We start from the raw sequence: 21,769 nt of genomic DNA, 5'->3' as shown, positions 1-21,769 counted from the left end.
GCCCAAGTGTATAACCCAGGTAGAGGGATTATGGTCTCTTGAAATTGATGATAAAACCAACTTTAGACAGATTCTCTGGCCAAGCAGTTCATTTTTCTCAGGAGACTGACATTTCCAGGATCATTTTTTCACAAGCTAAAAGTGAGTGTGTGGGTAGATCTAGATTTTACCCAGCTGTTATACCTGCAAGCTCAATTCAGTTTCACTTCAGTTCAATTCAACTCACAGCCAGATGGTCGCAGGTTTGATTCCTTGTCCTTTCTGTGTGGAGTTTGCATGTTCTCCCCTTGTTCTCCTGGGTTCCATCCCATGGTCAATTGGGTTGGAGACTCTCTCAATTGTCCATACAGGTATGGAATTTTAATTTTCAGCAAATGTTTTTCTGATTTCTCCATGACCAAAACCTTAACCCTAACCTAGTTTTCCTTGCCTAACCTTAACTGCCAGCGAACCTTTTCACGTTGATGAACATGTGAAAATGGCGTGTCCAATCCTGCTATTGTCACATAATCCTTTCATGGAGAAGGGGTGAAATTTTCACATTATTCGTTTCCACAATACATAATGTGTGTTTCTGAGTTTCTGCTCATTTCACAAAAGTTATGAGACTGTGTTGTTTCCCTTCTATTTGTCTTGACCTTTAGCAGTCTGTAGCTCAAGCTCTATACAGCTTTCCTTGCATTTTTTCTGAAAAAATTGGTCCAGTTGAGGCAATTCACTTCAGTGATTTTACTGGCCACCTTTACTACCTTTACTTTTACAACCTTTATTACCTTTAAAACCTTTACTACCTTTACTATTTTTACAACTTTTACAACCTTTACTACCTTTACCATTACAACCTTTATTACATTTACTACCTTTACTACTTTTACAACCTTTATTACCTTTAAAACCTTTACTACCTTTACTACTTTTACAACCTTTATTACCTTTACTACCTTTACTACTTTTACAACCTTTACAACCTTTACTACCTTTACAACATTTACTATTTTTACAACCTTTACTACCTTTTCTACCTTTACAACATTTACTATTTTTACAACCTCTGATATGATGGAAGTTCCTCCCTGATTACAGCTACAGAAAAGCACTCTCAAAAAACAGACATTTGATTTTCTTTACACATTTACTTAATCCATTGAATTGCTCAATAATGTTTATTGTAAATTAATTCTTCATTTAAAGGCAGTAATGTGTCCAAGGAAATAGGTGTGGTGGGTCAGCCTGCCTTAAAGAGCTGCTAACCCTAAGAGAATTTCATTAGTCTGGGTTTCAGTACCAATTTATCTCTTTATACTCAAAATGCATTGCTTTCTGTGCACCAGAGGATTATTCCCAGGAAAGAGCTACCAGACACCGGGTGTTTAGAACAGAAAATGTAAAAGCTTTCATGAGCTGGATATTGGTTGAATCACTATTGTGTTACATCAATCAGCAATAGAGAGTAAAACAGACATTCTTATATAAAACTTTTGTGGATTATTACTTTAATGTTTAAAAATTCAGTTCCACAAGAGGAATATGAATCACTGGGCATCTTTTCCATCGAGGCATTTCATGAGTGTAAAGGTCAAAGCATTCAAATAGACATAAATAAGAGATCATAAAACAAAGGAAAATCATGTGGCAAGTAATTTTATACCAAATCAGAAAACGTTGAGAAATTTTCAACTCACTCAAAACACTGAGTGAATTCATACATTGGACGGGTTTGTTTGAACATGAAGGTTTCAGTCATGTTCATTATGTGCAAGTATTCTGCACTGGAATCCACTGTAATGAATGTGACTTCAACTGAGAAACTGTGAGTTTACTGGAGTAAAATCAAGAGTCGTCTGTGAAGAATTTTACAATAACGCAGCCAGACCAATTAAGGGAAGTCAATATCGCATTAAAAGGACATTAGGCATGTAGGCATAGAAACATTTTGACCTCATGGCTGTCATTTAGGACATACATTTTTTTCCCCATCTATTAATATATGAGCAATGAATAAATAGCTCACTAGTCACAATAAAAAAAAAATGTTCAACACAAATGTCTAGCAAGGAAATAGGCAACAGCAAAATACAGTAAAAATGAATCATTTTAAAAATATGTACTCATCTTCCCTTACACATAAACATATCTCCATGACATGAGTAGATATATATTTGTCACAAAAAGGGAGAACAAGTACAGAAGTAGAAAAACTCTACAATGGGAGTGGTATTGAGCGGAAATCTATCAGGTGTTGCCATAGTCTGTATTAGTCTTTATTTCAGATGTTTTAGTGGATGTTGAAGAGAATAAATCAATGTAAATGTGAATGTATGTTGTAAACCAAGGCTGGGTGACCTCTTTAGATACGGCATCTACTTTTGTCTCGACTTTTGTCTCCGAGGTAATCTACCAGTATAAATCCTGTGGATTCAGCAAAAATCATGGCCATTCAAAACCAGAATTATACATGTATAGAATTGCATTTCAACCCAGCGTCAGAGCTGTTCATGGGTTGGGAGGAACAGAATCAATCCAGGTCCACATACAACATAGTCAAATACATACTTTCTTGACACTAGAAGAACATTTTTTTCTCCCTTGTTTTCAAAATCAACTGATGGACTGGCAGAACTCAAACCTCAGGTCATTTCCTGCAGTCTTGCTTTTCCCCCCCTTAGAGGTGACCAAAAAGGAATTCTGACCAGATTTAGGCCACATTAGCTCAACCCACATTAATACGGATGATACATATAAATATTTCCTAGTGCCTTTCCTTGAGTTTCCCCACTCTTTTTTGGCTGCAATAGCGACTTTGGTGCTTCGTTTGTAAATCCGCCCCAACTCATAGAATCACACTGCAGCGTAGATGTTACATGGGCAGTACGTATGATTTTTCCAGCCCATACTCTGTTTTGCACGGAAGCGTAATGCATTCACTTGAGAAACATTTTTTTTGCCCTGTTTTTCTGAATTAACGAGGTAATTATCTCAGAATTCTGATGTTCTCATGGAAAAAAAAAACCTCTGCTCTGTTTTTCTGAATTAACGAGATACCTCAAAATCCTGCGAGAAGTTCTCACCTGCATGGAGTAGCCTACGGTTGCTGCTGCTTATCAGCCTGACCCTCCAACAGTGCTATATAATTTCAAGTACGGGTCAATACAGGTAAGGTATCTAAGGTATTAGTTACATGCCAAATTATGTCAGCTAACTGTTCGCTTGACCACGTCAGAATTCTGAGATAATTATCTAAAAAAACAGGGCAATTTTTTTTTTCTCAAGTGAATGCATTACGCTTCCGTAGTTTTGGAACAAAAACCATCCACTAGTTTCAAGACCCAGACGCACCTACCTACTGGCATTTTCAACTGCTCAGAGATGGGAGATGGTGCTATGAGCCAGCGACCGGCGTCACAACACATTTCAGCTGCGAAGGTGTAAAAGCCTTGTTCTCAAGCCCAAAAAAAGCAAATGACAAAGCAGTTTTATTGTTACAGTATTTTGCATGGTGATATATCACCTCTTCGCTAGACGTCTCTGTTGGATCTCTGCTCTGGTTAGCTAGCTTACTCCTCTTTGTTGTGAAAATGTCACTTTGTTGTTTATGTCAATTACAGGCCACCGTAGCTCAAGGGGGTGGAGACTTGTGCAGGAGGAGATAAGTTCTATCCATGTTGTTACAATTCCTACTGGTTGCCGATAGAGATCCTAGATCAGTGGTTCTCATCGTGGGGTCCTTGAGGGGGTTCCAGGGGGTCCCCAGCAAATTGATGAATTGTTAAACTTCACCGTTGTTTCATTTTCAAGAAGTTAAGACAATTAGAGAATGTAGAAGAATGACTGTTTTGATCATAGTTTGACTGTTATCTCTCTACCTACAATACAGATAGTCATGAAATTCCGGAAAACAATATCATATCTAACAATAAAAATCTTCTCAGATTTGGGTCTGAGAAAGACAAATGGGTCTAATGTGGACTAAATTAGGGGTCCTTGATACGACAAAGGTTGAGAATCACTGTCCTAGATTATTTAATGCCCCTTTAAGTTTTGAGTGCAAAGGTGATATAAATTCAGTAGTCAAGAGTTTTACTTCCAGTCACTAGCATTCCTCAGGAATTTGAGACTATATAGATGGAGCTGGCATGAGTATTTTTTCCCTTCTGAAACCAAATTCTCTAAGGAGGAAATCAATAGGATATAGGTCTTATGGCTATGCTACACATCACTAATCTTCTGGAAAGCGTTATCCCCCTCGTCTCAGACTACCCGAATGCTACCGCTTCACAAAGTGATGAGCCATCGGTCAACATCCAACGTCATTCACACAGCATGTCATCTCATCCAGGAGAGCTGCAAAAAAACCAAAAAAAACCCCCAAAAAAACCACACACCGCAGCAAGAAACCAGAGTCTGTCCACACATACGCCCACGACTTGTGTCTCCGAACGAGTGGACGTCATCAGAGCTCGTCGTGGCGCAGCGGCTCCAGGCTGGGCCGGATGAAGACGCCCTCCATGGCGCGCCACCAGTTGTGCTGGCTGGGCGCGCTCATGCCGTGCACCTCGCGCTGGCCGCGGATGGGGTGGCCGTACTGCTCGCCCGTCACGCTCAGGAAGACGTCGGTGCCCACGTGCTTGAAGCGCACCGTGTCGTCGCGCTCCCAGTGGGCGCCGTCGCACTGCACCGTCCACACGTCCAGGTCGTCGCCCTCGCCGTTCTCCCCGAAGGCGCTGACCTCCTGCGGGGGGAAGAGAAACACAAGCTCACTCACTGATGTAACGCGGGCCTCAGAATTTAATGGTAACACCTTACAATAAGGGTCACTGAGTTAAGGGTTAGTAAATGCTCAATAAGCATTAACTAACCCTTAATTAATAGTTAACTAATGTGTAATTTACTAATGGTGTTCATGTTAACTAAGGTATTAATTTATACATTATTTACCTATTAAATAATGTATGTAATGTAATGATTACCAGACACATTAGTTAACTAGGGCTGCAACTAACGATTATTTTCTTTGTCGATTAATCTGTCGATTATTTTCTCGATTAATCGATTAGTTGTTTGATCTATAAAATGTCAGAAAATGGTGAAAAATGTGGATCAGTGTTTCCCAAAGCCCAAGATGACGTCCTCAAATGTCTTGTTTTGTCCACAACCCAAAGATATTCAGTTTACTGTCATAGAGGAGGAAAGAAGCCAGAAAATATTCACATTTAAGAAGCTGGAATCAGAGAATTTTGACTTATTTTTCTTACTCAAAGCGATTAATCGATTATCAAAATAGTTGGCGATTAATTTAATAGTTGACAACTAATCGATTAATCGTTGCAGCTCTATAGTTAATTGTTAATTAAGGGTTAGTTAATGTTTATTAAGCATTAACTAACCCATAACTTAGTGACCCATATTGTAAAGTTACCAATTTATTAGACAGGATTAATTTCTGTGTTGTTTTTGACTGGGAACTGATCATTTCATCACTGATACATCTGATTGATTTTGTGTTTAGGTAATGTCAGCTTGTTAGCTAGCTAGCCATAGTATCTGGTCAGCTAACCATCACTGTCTTGTTGTAAATACATCTGATTTGCACTAGCACTAGTAGTGGCTAGTAGTCACATGTTAACATTAAAGGAATAGTTCACCCAAAAATGAAAATTGTGTCATCATCTCCTCCCCCTCATGCCAGTTGAAACACAGGTGAAGTTTGTCCATATAACACACAGGGAGGCTGCAGCACAACTCCATAGCAGCCTTCTCCAAAACAACTGAAGTCAGTGGGGACCAGTTCTTCAGAGTTCCAAAAAGACCTACAGTATATTTACACCATCATTTAGTGCAAATCTTAACTACAGCTGATTGATTTGCAACAAATAATAGTGTATAGGTCTTTCTATTCACAGTGTGATTGTTTGGCTGTTTTTGTTTTGGAACTCTAAAGAACTGGTCCCCATTGACTTCAGTTGTTTTGGAGAAGGCTGCTACCAAGTTGTGCTGGCAACCTCCCTGTGTGTTATATGGACTAACAAATTTCACCTGTGTTTCATTTGGCATGAGGGTGAGTAGATGACAGAATTTTCATTTTTGGGTGAAATATTCCTTTAACATCAGTGTCTGCTCAATACGCCTGCTGGCTAGTTGGCTAGCTAACAGTTTGCTCAGGTTAACTGAGCTGACTCTTCTCAAGCTACAACTCTTCATGTTTTGGAGTAGAGACTAGGGCTAAAGACAAGACAGTTTACTGTGTCACAGTGACCTACATTTGGAAACAAATCCACCTTGGCAGAGTATTCACTTTCACTTAGAACATCACTGAACGTTTTCAGGTGTCTCTCTTTCTCTTGGTTGTGTACAGACAATTCTCCAGTGGACCTACAGCTACTGCCTCACCTGGTTGTTAGACAGAGGTGAGCTGAAGTGGTGTGTATGGAGGTTTCGACCGGTCTTCATGTGTGTGATGCGGATGGCTTGCCCACACTTGATGGCTACCCCACGCTTGCAAGGGCCGCTGGGCTTCCCACGAATCCGCCAGTAACTGTTGGCATCGTCTGCATTCTCCACACCAGTTACAGACTGCTGTCCACTCCCTATAGATAGATACATCACAGACATGTCTGAGGAAACACTCTTACCTCTCTTCCCTTTGTTTTGAATACATGTCAGACAGGAATACATACACAAGTTTTTGGTTGATTGTTCCATTGGTCAACTTATATGTTAACTGATGAGAACATAGACACCAAAATCCTCCATGTGTCCCTGGTAGATCATTGGCTCCGGTGCTCCATGCTAACACATTAGCATACACTATGTTGAGTGATAGTAGGCGACTAGCATCATCTCAAAAATGAGAAAATTATAACTTCTCTAAAACTAACTGGTAAGTAATTTGAAATGATATTCAGCAAATTCTGGCAGCTTTATGTTGGAGACTGGCAAAATCTACAGGAAATATGATATAAAAATGAGGTAGTGTTTTGAAATAGCAGCTCTAACGGAGCGGATGAATACGTGATTGCGCCCCTGAAATAGTTCCAGAAATAAACCTGGCAACAGTTGTATTGAGTTAATAGTATTTCACTTTTTAAATTTATGAATATACAGGCCATTTAATAAAAAATACTAACATCTTTTTATCTACCCAACGTGGTGTATGCTAAAGTGTTAGCATGTTAGCATACCAGGGACACATGGATGATTTTGGTGTTCTCATCACTTCTTGGCTAAGTTGACCAGGACGATTTTCCAAAAACGTGATGTATACCTTTAAAAAATGAAGACCTTGGTGTGTAGTTCACCTTGTAAAAAATAGTGATTCATACATTTGCTTAATATCACAAAGAAGAAGAAAAAAAAAAGACATATGGCAGTTTTCAGTAGGGCTGAACGATTTTGAAAAAATATCTAATTGCGATTATTTTGACTGATATTGCAATTGTGATATGATCTGCGATATTAGAGGGAATGATCATTTTTACATCATTATTCTCATTTTCATTGAAAAATGTATTAAAATGATAATGGTGTGATTTTTAGCGGGGATCTGTACCAAACAAAGATGTTTTCTTAAGTCTGTAGAATATGATGTGTAGGCCAGGACATCTCTGCAGCACCACAGTATTTCATTTAAAATGCTATTTTGACACATTTCACCTTTAACAAATATTGTGCCTCCTGCGATTTGAAAATTGCAGTAGGCCATATTGCGATTTCGATAAAAATTTCGATTAGCCCTTGTTTAGGGCTAAGTCATTTCTCTGTGTTTAAGAGGCACAATGCCTCACTCTCTTGAGAAGTCAAATTTGCATAAAGACTGTTTCAGTGTCACTCTCAGGCTATAAGCCTATCTGAATAGACTTCCTGAAACTACAGCCTGTACACTTTTCTTATCACCGCCTTAGGGTTAGCTGGAATTAGCAATGCAGAACACTGGCATGTGGATGAACAGATTTCCTCCTATACAGCTTTGTTAATTGTGCCGTCTGAATGTTATATTAAGTGAATAGCGGTTAGACATGAATGGCGGTTAGACACGTTGTGTTGATAAAACATATCAACTAGCAACGGTGGTAAGGCTAACACTTCCCAACAACGACGTTTCATTCTGGTCTGCCAGCTGTTCAGCGCCTAGATGGGGCAGGTGGATAGGAAATGCAGAGCGGCTGCGTCAAGCTGCCACAACCCGCCAGAACAAAACAGGAAGTAAGGCTGTGTTGCCTTCAAAATAAAAGTAATAAGATAAGCCAAAACTGCTTCTCCTCAAAGGGAAATTGGGTCATTGCAGCAGCATTAGTAACAGGACACCTCAAGGAAAAAAAATTGAATGTAAATAAGAATAGAGCAAAACAGGGTCACAGAAACACAACAGACAATTTCAAGACTAGAGCATGTTAAGCAGAAATGTATTCATGGAAATATGAAGAAAAAAAGTATGGATTACAGCATGAAGAGGGTGTGCAAAATAGTATCAGTAGTAGACCTTATTGTGATAGAAATAAGAGCCAGTGAAAAACGTACATATAACACAAATAAGAAGAAAATGAGAATATGAAGAAACCAACATTAGGATTGACAGCATATATATATGTGCACAAATGTGTCATATTCACATTAACATCAGAAGATTATACATATGTATAGATGGTTGTACAAAACTATTGATCTTATCAAATATATTCATCTTATAATATATTATTCATTCTAACAGATGTAAATAACATGTACAGAATGTGCTGAACTGCATATGTGCATTTCATACATTACAAGCTGTGTAGATATGTGCAGAAATATGGCTCTGTGTCTGTGCAAGGCTCATGTGCATTATTGTCTGTTCTCATTACTTATTTATAGATGGACATAGCCTATATATAGACATTAGTTTTACCTGCTACAGATTATTTATATAACATTCTTTATTTTCGCTTTGGTTATGTTCCTCAAAAAAACTTTGCAACGGATTTTATTTTGAAGGTTTTGGCCGGAAGTCCGATTTTGTTTATTATGGCTACTTTGACACCGGTGTGAGCTAAAACCAAGCCAAGAGCAAAGCCAAGTCAGTCTCAGCCTCTTTTAAAGACCACGGCATTTAATTGTCGACATATATAGACCTACACTGGATGGATAAATTATGTCTAAGATATCCTAATTTCTAAATAAATGTGTTGACTTTGTGCAATAAATTAATTCATGACTCGACACCGGCAGTGGCGGAGGAGGATGCAAGCCTGAGTCGAAATGTGATGCAATTTAGTAGCCTACATGATAGAGATTAGGTTTTACAAAAATCTGGTTGCTCAGCCCCGGTACGTTCGTTCTATCTTGTCTGGAGACGATGCTCTTCCATCAAAACACACCGCGGTTAGTAATAACCACGTTAGTGAGCAGCGAGAAGCAGTTGTAAAAGTTGACATTTTATTGAAATAAAGTGCTGCTTGCTGAATTGTTTATATGCCGAATCTACCAGACGACATTATCAATTCATAAGAGTTCTTAGATTTTGTTCTAGAAGGTATGCACGTTTGCCGACGAGCACGGCAACACCAAAGTGCCAGATATTTGAACAGAGTTTGGCGTGACGTTCTCTCAACACAAGAGAACAGCACGTACTGGAGGTTGTAGCTAGCTTGACAGGACCGGCCGGTTTAGAACTTCGTGTCTGGCGGCTATTTGCATTACATTTGTGGGTTACCAGATTTAAATACCACGGGTTGAAAGGCTGAAATTGACTCAGTGCGACAAAGACACGACTTGACTTGATATTGAATGGGGTTACCTGAGCCATATTTGACATCGTGAGAGTGAAGGCGGACGTTGTGTCTGGTGTTGAGGAGTTTGACCAGGGAGCCGCAGGTGACATGGTTGAGCTCCGACTCCCTCCCCTCGCAGCTGGACCACAGAAGCAGCAGCAGCAGTGATTTGATAAAAACGTGGACAGCGTGAATTAAGCCCATCGCTCTGTCTCTGTTCTCTTTCTCCAGTGTGAGGCTGGAGGATGCGCAGCCAGAAGCCCAGTCACTTTCAAACGTTAGAGCTGATTTCAGCCAATCACAGCTTGACAAGTCCTAAAATGCGGAAGGGAAAGTCGACATGCTGCTCTGTGATTGGTCAAAGTATATGTGCGGTCATAAATAGTGGCAAACCGGAAGCGTATCATCATTATTATTATTATGTATTAGTAGCCTAGTAGCATTGTTGTTGTTGTTGTTGTTGTTGTTGTTGTTGTTGTGTTTTTTCAGATTATTATTATCAGATTATATGGGGGATTCATAGGAAAAGCATTTGAATCTCTTACCAGAGCATTCAGAGTAGAATAGTTAAAAAAAATACTTTTCAAGCAGGTTGGAGGGATTTAATTTTTGTTAAAATGGGATTATGGTATTTCAACAATTCCTCTAAAATTGTCTGACTTCCACAAGCAAAATTATATTTATCCACAACTTTTCTCCTCATAGCCCCAATAGAGTTATTACTATTAATAGGAAATCTATCTTTAATGTGGATTGGTCAAGAAAAGTCACTTAAAGGTTTTAACTATTTTTAGTTAGGTATTAACTATGAAGCACCTGATGGTAAATGTATTGTGAGCATGTGCAATGAAGCTGTAGAGAGGCATGTTTTCATTGATATTCTGACACAAAACACAATGTGCAGTCAAATGTCAGTTAAGTGTTTATAATGTGTATTTAAATGGAATGCAGGTAAGGAAGTTGGCCGACGGGCAAAATGTGGAAGGATCAAGATTATTGTTTAATATTTAGTATTTCAAACATATTGAAGGATTAAGATGATCATTTAATATCTAGATATTCTCAACATGTTGTACTTGCACCAGGGTCGGGGGCCTGAGGTTGGAATTGGAATGTGAATGTCACCCAGCTCTATGGAAACATAACTTTAATAAACAAACTTTATTTCAACTCGCTAAACGTTATAAATCAAACATTATGAATCAAATAAAAGACAGTTCAACAAATCAAATACATGCAATCATAATGTATGGATTACCATTACATGTTCTGCATCAAACACCACCTGAAAGGTTCCTTTAACATTTTATGATATTTAGTATTGATAATATATTGATAACACAACGTGTAATCTCAGATATGTGGTAAGAAAAAATAAAACAAGAAACATGGAATTTCACATAATTTCATTGAATTCAATTCAGCTTCCAATTCCAATTCCTCAGCTGAGTTCATTCATGAATTGACTTGCACTGACTTGCCCAACATCCACAACACTAGATGGCGATAGTGAGCTGGCATCAGGGTCCTGGTTTTGATGCTAATATTGGGCGCCAAAGTCCCATTTTAAAGCAGGAAAAAAAAAAAAAAAAAAATAGTTATACAGTGCTCATTATATAACCCCTAAGTTTAGGAAAATAAAATATTGAAATGAATATATTCTATCCAAATGTGGACAGATCTCCTCTCTAGTAGCCTCTTGCTGTGAACACTCTGATTCCATATAGAATATAGCTTACATCTACATATTATTGTATTATTTGACACATAGGCTGCATGTTGATATGAAAATGAAGTGACTGAAAAAGGTGAGCCTAGACCTGATGGGTGCTACAAGAACTGAACAGTTATCCAATGAATTAACACATCTAAACATGATTCAAAATGACACGGCTCAAATGATTCATAAAAGTAAATAATAGAAACATTATGGCACACTAACTAAAGATCTACAGGGGCAATGGGCAGGGAAAAGAGGAGAGACAGGAGGATTTTGTCTGGTTTCACTCCCAACTCTGAATAGTGCTGCCTTCAAATACAGTCCAAAATATCAAACTTATGAGGTTAGCATACATTTACGACCCAACAACGTGGTAAATAATAATAATTATTATTATTATTATAATTATAATTATAATAAGATTTATTCATATGGCGATTTTCAAACAAGCATTACAAAGTGCTTCACATACCAAATAAGATATGAATAAATAGCCTACAATAAAAACTAAAAAAAAACTAAAAAAGAGACTCAAAGAGATACAAAATTACTCCTAAGAAACTTTATAATTATCAATAGAATGATGGGAAATTGGGAATTTTCACTAAATCCCAAAATGTACATACATTCATAACTCAGATTCCATGCTTTCCACCCCTTCAGGCATTTTGGATATTAGGCTATAGAAAATTCCTATCCTATATCCCATCATAATGTTTCCCAGTCATATTTACCACATTGCTGGGTCGTTTGTGTTTTATTATTATAGCCTATGGTAGGCTTATTGTTGGAATAATTTGTAGTTGTCTTTTTCTATTTTCACTTGTTGCTTAATTGTTTGTCACCTATATGCAGCAATTATTGTGTTGGCCTGATACATGAATTAAAACATTACTTTACTAAAATCAAACAAAGATCCTCCAAGAAAAAACATTCATTAGAGTCCATTTTGTCGCTATATTGCCGACCAACACAGCGCTGGAACCCACGACGCGTCCTATACTGAACCGGAACCTGCGACGTCGGACGCGAGAGGAGACCCCTGAAGGCAGCACGGGGCTGGTCGGACTGGCCAGGTGAGTTTCACCTTGAGCGGGGATATCTGGGATCAGCCTGTTTCCACCGCAGTCAAAGCGGGAGTTCAAATGTGAAACTGACCTGAGATCAGCCGGAGTGTGTATCGGAACAAAGGGAGGGGATGACGGGATGTTGCTACCTGTTTCACTCAGTGAACCAGCCGGAGAATCAACAGCAGGTAAGCGTCCAATTATCTCATATAGCCTACTTTCATTTTATCTTATTTTGGCAGAAATATAGATTTTTCTCGCGCAAAACAACAACTAGGTAGGTCGCGATTATTTTCTTTCACATTTTGAGGGTAACAAGTGTAAACTCACTGGTTTTGTCCCTGCCTTTGGTTCCTGAAGGCTAACTCGGGAAGGCAATTTACATCAATTGAATTTACTGTAGATGTGTGTGGGATCGGCGCACTGTGAGACAAACTACATGTTTCCAACTGGTCAGATGTATGCATGCATCCCTGTGTATGGGTTTATTGGACATAACGTTATCCATATGGGACTCTGAGCAGCTCTTCTAATCTTTAATTCAGTCCATTGAAGCTTCATGGATAGCCGAATTCTTAAAATGACCTATTGACTGAGTAAGGTATTATGGGGGTTGTGTATTGTTTACTTGTTTGCTTCATTTCTCCATTTCCTATAAGGATTTGTTTGCATTTTACATAAGAAATGCATTGCAGAAAAAAATCCAGATGTTAGCACTAAAGCATTATAGCTGGGCTTCTCAACCTTTTTCATATCAAGGACCCCTAATTTAGTCCACATTAGAGCCACGGACCCCCATTTGATGAGATTTTGTCTCTAATTTTTTTTATTGTTAGATATGATTTTGTCCAGAATTCCATGACTATCTGTATTGTAGATAACAGTGAAACTATAATCAAAACAGTCATTCTTCTACATTCTCTTATTGTGTTAACTCAATTTGCTGGGGACCCCCTCAAGGACCCCTGGTGGTCCCTGGACCCCACGTTGAGAACCACTGTTTTAGACGTTTTCATGTCGAAAAGACACACATTAGACTACAGACCCCCATTTGATCACATTATTACACCAATATGGGAAGATTATTGAACTGCGGAACTGTCTGCATTGTACAAGGTGAGAAACCTCGGAATTATAGTCATTCTTATAGATTCTCTAATTGTGATAATTTCTAGAGAATTATAGCGGAATTAAACAATTCCTCATTTTGCTGGGGACCTCCTGGAACCTCCTCAGGGATCACTTGGTGTCCCCAATCCCTAATTTGAGAACTAGTTAGCAGTCAATTTACATTAAATCTATAATCACAGACTCCCACAATACTAGAGCCAAGAAGTTCCAACAGGGGATTTCAGCCTTCTTCATGCCAAAAGACCCTAAAACAAGAGAACTAATACATGTGTTCAGACAGCTAATTCTCATGACAACATTTTTAGATCCCCATACTCTCATTAATGCTGCTTTGTTATAATTATTCTTCCATTTTCTGGGGAGATCACATCAAGGAACCCACTTTGACAACCACAGACATAGACCTTCAGCAGCAGACCCATGGTTTGTCAGAGAATAATTACGCTTCAGTGTGTGCAAACTAAAAAAAAACAAAACAATAGGGCATTTCTAAATGTGTGTCACTGTGGCTGTGGTCTGTCTACATTCCAGCTGGCTGAGTGAGTCCAGCCATCTAAACACTGATTCAACGCTACAGCAAGGCCATGGACGCCTGCTGAGTGACAGAGGGATTTCACCAGTCCTTCTTGGTTACAGTTTTAAAGCTTGCTGGCAAGTTTCCTTGGCTGTTATGGTGTTATATTCATATTCGAAGGAGCGTATTGATTTCTTCATGAAATCTGTACCTACAGAAATTCATTTAACATGTTGCTGACTTTGCGCCTTGTCGCAAAGTCAGCACATGTGTACACCAAAACGTTGACCTGGAGTGTAGTGTAGTGTAGTCAGGCTGTTTTTGTTGCTGGCTGGGCTGGAGGGAATCTGCCATTTGTACTGCATCTCTATGGTGAGCAGCCAGGAATCCAGGGTAGCGCCTTCTTACAGACAATTTGTATGCAGATACTGTCTGAACTAACAATGGCTCCGCATTTAGAGTTAGCTGTTCAAGCCTCTAATCAGATTAAGCTGAATCGTTCATTTGGTTGATTGTAATAACCCTTACTTGAAGGGAAATGCCATTTCTACATTTTATTAAGTGTGCTAAGTGTAGCATTTTAGCATAAATCAGCACATTCATTTTGAGACATTAGTATAATTACTGTAAACAGACAAGACCATTGCCGAGAAGATTGTCAGCTTCTACCAGCCTCTACACTGCATTTTACATTGTGTGTCATGGTATCGGATTTGGAGGGAAATCTGCTGGATCGCTTTATGGCACAAAACAGGAAGTGGGCGCTGTTCTTCCAGAACAAACAGAGCTAAAGCTTGTTTAGTGGGTCAGACGTTTTACAACAGAAAAGCACATTAGCTATGGAAAAGATAAACCAGTGGAACATTTTGTAAAGCCCTAAGATCACAATACCCATGGGGTTTGGAAAAGCATCTTTATAGTCCCATGGCTTTGCAGAATGTTCTGCTGTTTTATCTGTTATCTTAACAGACTGACAAAATGAAAGCAAATCTTCATCTTCTTACAAAAATTCTTACAATCATCTCCACCATGGTCTCATTTGTTTATGGTAATTACAATTACATTGCACCTTTAAGACCAGTGAAATCATGTAGTTGTCAGACTTGTTGTTACTCTGACCATGCCTCATCATAAGCCCATCTCATTCCAAAACAGTGGGCCGTGTCTGAAGCCTCTGTCTTTCTCTCTACAGTGTTGACAGAGATCAGTCTTTGATGTCTGCAGGCGGAGGTGGTTCTGGCACCCGGTTCGACCGGGTGCGGGAGTTCCCCATCTACGACCAGGTCCCTGTGGGCTCTTTATGGCGGGACCAGGATCCCCCTCGGCCCCTGGGGTCCCCGCATGGACCAGAGCTGGCCGTCAGCTCAGACCCCCTGCCCCCTCCTCCCCTACCTGACCAGCCCGCCGTGGGACCCGACTTCTACCCCCCCGGCGATGACGAGCAGCTAGACGCCGACCGCGACGCCATGGACATCAAGCCGGTCCACCGCTTCATCCCCGACTCCGTCAAGAACTTCTTCCGCGGCAACAGCGGTAACCGAGGCAGCAAGGGCTGGTCCTTCCCCCCGCCCCCGCCTCCCCCCGACTCCCCCGCCCCGTCGTCCCGGAAGGACGCCAACAACCGCACCACGGGAGGAGTCCCCTGTTCGCCTCCGCACTCCGCCCCGCCGTCCCCCTCGCTCCGCGGTGGCTCCTCCTACCTGGACCCCTACGGCGGCTCCGGCGGCAGCTACAGCTCGCGGAAGGAGCGCGACGGGCTGCTGCTGGGCGCCGAGGCCCTGGACTCGGCGTCCGCGGTGCCCACCAACCTCTCGGCCCAGACCTACCAGGAGCGGGTGGAGGAGTACCACCAGCGCTACGCCTACATGAAGTCCTGGGCCGGCCTGCTGAGGATCCTGGGCTGCGTGGAGCTGCTGCTTGGGGCCGCGGTGTTCGCCTGCGTCTGCGCCTACGTGCACAAGGACAACGAGTGGTTCAACATGTTCGGCTACTCCCAGCCGCAGCTTTACGGCGGGTTAGGCGGCGGGGCGGCTGCGTATGGACAAGGGGGCGCTTACTACACGGGCCCCAAGACGCCTTTCGTCCTAGTTGTGGCCGGTCTTGCGTGGATAGTGACTGTAATTATGTTAGTTCTCGGAATGACCATATACTACCGCGCCATCCTGCTAGACTCGTCCTGGTGGCCCCTGACAGAGTGCGCGATCAACCTCACCTTGGCGGTGCTGTACCTAGCGGCGGGGATAGTGTACGTGAGAGACACCACCCGCGGGGGGCTGTGCAGCTACCCCGTCTTCAACAACGGCATCAACGGGGCATTCTGTCGCACCGAGGCCGGCCAGACGGCGGCCATCATCTTCCTCTTCGTCACCATGGTGCTCTACTTGATTGGCGCGGCAGTGTGTCTGAAGCTGTGGCGGCACGAAGCAGCGAGGCTCAGGAAGGAGGGCCTGGCACACGAGGTCTTTCACACACACACACACACACACAGTTCCCTCTAAGCCAGTGCTCATTTCACTGATTAACACCTTCAACAGAGAAGGGACTAATCAGTGAATTGAGCTGCTGTAGTGTTTGGTTGGAATGAAAACCTGCAGATTCTTCCATGGCACAGGGCTGGACATCACTGCCTCAGAGGGAACACTGGAGGCCCAATAATCCGCAGGTTTTCATTCCAACCAAACACTACAGCAGCTGAGTTCATTAGTTCCTCCTCTCTGGTTGAAGGTATTTTAACCAGTGAAATCAGTGGCTGTAATGTTTGGTTCATTGGTTCTCCCAATGTGTTTGATGGCACATTGTTGAGAACCACTGGTGGCCAATTCCAGACACCCTTGTCTAGATCCGGCACACTTTGATATGATATTTACACATCAGAGAGTGTGTCGGTTGGCCAATGGTACGTTAAAACAGGCCAATTCATTGTGACTGGACAACATAATGATATCATCTAATCATTTCTTACCTTCTCTTCTCATCCTGGTAATCTCAGATGAAAACCATTGGATCGTCACTGCCTCTATCCGAAGTAAGTATCGTGGATTGACTGTCTGATTTTCTAGCGGATACCGCATTGAAAACAGTCTTCACGAATTGAAAACACAACTCTGTCCTTGCAGCTGGGTCCAGGCTCCAGGACCTCGGAGCAGACGCCTCTTCCGACCATCCAGCCAGACATTATGGACAGCCAGGTCAACTCAGCCGCTCCCCTGATGACGATGGAGCCAGAGATCCTCAGAGGTCACATACCGGCCGGACACATCCCCAAACCTCTCATTATAGCCGACTATGTGGCGTCAGTATTAAGTTTTTCATATTTAATTCATTCATTTCATATTTAATCTCTCAAACATGTATGATTTCATGACTTTCAGCATGAAACTCTTTTGATTTGCATTTAAATGTAAAAAACTACTGATAGAAAATAATTAGAAAACATCAGATTTCCATGGAAAAACAACAGATTGGGATTGGGAATGTAACCAACGTGGCTAAAGCAGACCAACAAAATGTGCTGTCTTGCTTCCTGTCACCATAGCAAATACCCTACCATCCGCTCAGAGGAGGAGAGGGACCAGTACAAGGCTGTGTTCAACGACCAGTATGCTGAGTATAAGGAGCTGCATGCTGAAGTCCAGATCATGGCCAAGAGGTTCGAGGAGATGGACGAGATGATGCGCAATCTGCCCCCCCGCCCCTCCAGCCAAATGGTACAGCCCCTCCTCCCCACCCCCCCCCTCTAACACACATACACACACACACACACACAGACACACATGTGTACGTGTAACTGTGTCCAATAACACGCATATTTTCTTCCAGGAGAAGGAACGGCTCAATACCATTTTGCAGGAGTATCAGAGGAAGAAAGCTGTAAGTATCCATCATAAAGTCCGGTTTATGATCTAGTTTATCACGCCCTTCATCACCAGTCCCTCCATTGGAAGTAGAACTCTCTGTATTCTCTTCCTTCCATGTCAGAGTAACCCAGCTATTGTCCCAACACTGGTTAAGGTTTTTAAACTGTTTCCATGAACCTTTGACACCCTGTGATTGAGTCTCCCTGTTGCCATGAATAAACCAGTTAGCAGAATGTTCCCCCTCTCTCTTTGACAGAGCAATAGTAGCTTACCTCTAATGCAGGGGAAAGAAATAGTAATCGTAAGTTCTGCCTGCCACCGTGTCACCTTTTTGTTGACATCAAAATGTACCCGTAACGCTGTGAGTATGGGTGAAAACCAAAAGTGAAAGCAGTAAGATGTTTCCATGTCACAGTAATCTTTAATATATCTTCAAGGTGCTACATGTATTATTTTAACATCAATAAATCATTTCTACATTAATTACTATAAACAACCTAGAGCATCACTGAGAAGATTGTGGATTTGGTGGGAAATCTGCTGGATTGCTTTACGGCACAAAGGGAGAATATAGGTTAGAGGTTATTCTAGCCCAGTTACAATGTTTAAATGCGTCGATTCAAAACCTGGTCAGTTGACTAATTGGGTTATGACAGGAATGCTCTGTGCGTGTAAACTTAGCCAGTGAGTCACACTGGAAGAATGAAAATACATCATCAGCCTGCCGAAACTACTAACTCTGGGAAATTCCGTTATTCATTTCTCTTGTGTGTTCTGAAAAAGGGGAAGTAGAAAGTAACATTTACTCAAGTACTGTATTCAGGTACATTTCAGGTACATTTTCAGGTAATTTTGCTTTGATTATTTTCATTTTAGGGGATTTTAAACTTTCACTAAACCAAATGTCAAAATAAAAGATCATGCATAGTGTGAGCTAGCAAACAAAGCAGGCATAAAAGGAAGATGATTGAATTTTGCCAAGCACTCAAACACAAGAACCTTACAAGAATATGTACTTTTAATTAATAATTAAGTAAATTTAGGGGAAAATACTTCAATATTTTTTTACTTCAGTAGAATTTTTCAATGTAGCACTTTAACTTTAACCCGAGTAATACTCTGAAGTGAATTGTTCAGACTTATATAGATACAGGTCTGCGACTTATACTGTATCTTAAGCAATAAACAGGGATCCCACCATGGTTCTGATGTAAAATTCCATGACTTTTCTATGACTTCCCATAAAAAAGTCAAAGCACTTCCATGACCTTAAAATGTTCTTCCTTCCTGGTGTGTAAGCAAAAGATAGTCAGCTCATGTATTATTTTTGTCTTGTCAGGACCCAACGTTTTTGGAAAAGAGGGAGAGGTGTGAGTACCTGAAGAACAAACTCTCCCACATCAAGCAGAAGATCCAGGAGTACAACAAGGTCATGGACTGGAACGATGGCTTCAGCAACTGAACACTGGCATCAACACACTCTGACCCTATTTACACCTGGAATTAAAATGTGATCTCTATCTGGATAAGGGAAAACGCATGCCAATGCAAGGTTAATACACACACAATGCAATGGGAATGTGATGGGATCTGCCATAGCCAGCCAGGCAGAAATGCAATCTGTATAGTGTGTTTGCATGAGTGTCCGCCCACAGGGTGAAAACATCATCAGTGTGGATAGAAATGTCATCACCACGGGTAGAAGTGTCATCACCATGGGTAGAAATGTCATCACCACAGGTAGAAACGTCATCACCACGGGTAGAAACGCTATCTTCACGGGTAGAAACATCACCACCACGGGTAAAAATGTCATCACCATGGGTAGAAACATCATCACCATGGGTAGAATCGTCATCACCACGTGTAGAAACGTCATCTTCACGGATAGAAACGTCATCTTCATGGGTAGAAACGTCATCACCATGGGTAGAAACGTCATCTTCACGGGTAGAAACGTCATCACCATGGGTAGAAACGTCATCTTCACGGGTAGAAACGTCATCACCATGGGTAGAAACGTCATCACCACGGGTAGGAACATCATCTTCACAGGTAGAAACATCATCTTCATGGGTAGAAACGTCATCACCATGGGTAGAAATGTCATCACCACGGGTAGAAACGCCATCTTCACGGGTAGAAACGTCATCTTCACGGGTAGAAACGTCATCACCACGGGTAGAAACGTCATCTTCACGGGTAGAAACGTCATCACCACGGGTAGAAACGTCATCTTCACGGGTAGAAACGCCATCTTCACGGGTAGAAACGTCAGCACCATGGGTAGAAACGTCATCTTCACGGGTAGAAACGTCATCACCATGGGTAGAAACGTCATCACCACGGGTAGGAACATCATCTTCACGGGTAGAAACGTCATCTTCACGGGTAGAAACGTCATCACCATGGGTAGAAACGTCATCTTCACGGGTAGAAACGTCATCACCATGGGTAGAAACGTCATCACCACGGGTAGGAACATCATCTTCACAGGTAGAAACGTCACCACCACGGGTAAAAATGTCATCACCATGGGTAGAAACATCATCACCATGGGTAGAATCGTCATCACCACGTGTAGAATCGTCATCTTCACAGGTAGAAACAGCATCACCATGGATAGAAACGTCATCACCACGGGTAGAAGTGTCATCACCATGGGTAGAAACATCATCACTGCAGGTAGAAACGCCATCAGCGTGGGTAGAAACGCCATCAGCGCGGGTAGAAATGTCATCAGCGCAGGTAGAAACGTCATCAGCACGGGTAGAATGTCATCACCTCCTCCGAGAGAGTGAAGAAGACAAAGGAAAAGTAAAGTTTGCCAAAAATGTGATCCAACGATGCAGACAGAATGCAGACAACCAGAAGGCACCAGGTGTAATGTAGGGCACAATCAGATTTGTTCATTATCCGGATAGTAAATGCAGATGCAGATCACATTTTAACACCAGGTGTAAATGAGGTCTCACTGCCGGCTGACTAGACACTGAATAGATTAATCAACCTGAGGAAGTTGCCTTTCAGCTGGATTTAGCTGAAGAAAGCTAACTCAGTGTAGGTAGGGATAGATTGTGTAATTTGCAAAATTAACAGGCGTTGAGCCTTAGCTTCCCGTTACCATGTGATGTGATGATTATCAGGTTAGAGTCTTAGGCATATATCACTCTAGAGTTCTAGGTTGGTCTAACAGCATTTGTTTTTTGGATTGGTTACGATTTGCCTCCATGTATGTGCCATGTATGGAATTTTTGTATTGTCCAGCTTCTTGCCATAACGCCCAGCATACACTATTGACAGAGGTGATAATATTTAGAATTTAATTTTTTGTTTAAATGAATTTCTTCTGTCCATTAGTCTCCTTTTAGACTGTGGGTTTGTAATGTGAAGCTTTGCTGAAAGGCCTCTACAGCAAAATACATGAATTATTTCTTACCCTGTTATTGAAATCAAAATGTTAATATCACAGATGGGTGTTAATGTTTTTTTCATTATTGGTTATTTGCTTTTAAGGTCTTATTTGTACATTATTATGTTCATATTTTTTTAATCATTGTGTATCATTTCATTGTTGAATTTCCTGCTGCTGTACGATAATGAAGTACTTTTTTAGATCCTTCTGTTTTGCCTTTACTTCTTCATCTCTCCAGGTTTCTACTGTGCTGTGCTACTGTGTTAATCAAATACCAGCAGGTCAGTGATGTAGTGGTAGCCTAAATAAAACAGTGGGTAAC

At 41.2% G+C, this 21,769-nt stretch overlaps 2 protein-coding genes across 2 annotated transcripts; one reads left to right on the top strand and one right to left on the bottom strand.

The window, feature by feature from the left end:
- Positions 1-1,175: 1,175 nt before the first annotated feature.
- On the bottom strand, positions 1,176-10,008 carry sdf2l1 (stromal cell-derived factor 2-like 1). Its single transcript, XM_071536064.1, has 3 exons — positions 9,770-10,008; positions 6,388-6,584; positions 1,176-4,729 (listed from the first exon to the last, which is right to left on the bottom strand). Exons 1-3 carry the CDS (start codon positions 9,945-9,947, stop codon positions 4,451-4,453), a joined length of 654 nt encoding a protein of 217 aa, XP_071392165.1. The 5' UTR covers positions 9,948-10,008; the 3' UTR covers positions 1,176-4,450.
- A 2,653-nt stretch (positions 10,009-12,661) lies between these two features.
- marveld2b (MARVEL domain containing 2b) lies at positions 12,662-19,770 on the top strand. Its single transcript, XM_071536061.1, has 7 exons — positions 12,662-12,718; positions 15,368-16,634; positions 17,165-17,200; positions 17,292-17,467; positions 17,711-17,882; positions 17,995-18,045; positions 19,372-19,770. The coding sequence occupies exons 2-7, from the start codon at positions 15,390-15,392 to the stop codon at positions 19,492-19,494; spliced, it is 1,803 nt and encodes a 600-aa protein (XP_071392162.1). The 5' UTR covers positions 12,662-12,718; positions 15,368-15,389; the 3' UTR covers positions 19,495-19,770.
- Positions 19,771-21,769: the final 1,999 nt, after the last annotated feature.

The sequence above is a fragment of the Centroberyx affinis genome, unplaced genomic scaffold (genome assembly GCF_046629955.1).
Source record: "Centroberyx affinis isolate AG114_WGS23_722 - 3 ecotype Tasmania unplaced genomic scaffold, CSIRO-AGI_Caff_v1 ptg002820l_1, whole genome shotgun sequence".
Lineage (NCBI taxonomy): Eukaryota > Metazoa > Chordata > Actinopteri > Beryciformes > Berycidae > Centroberyx > Centroberyx affinis.
This window is presented reverse-complemented; position numbering and strand designations above follow the sequence as displayed.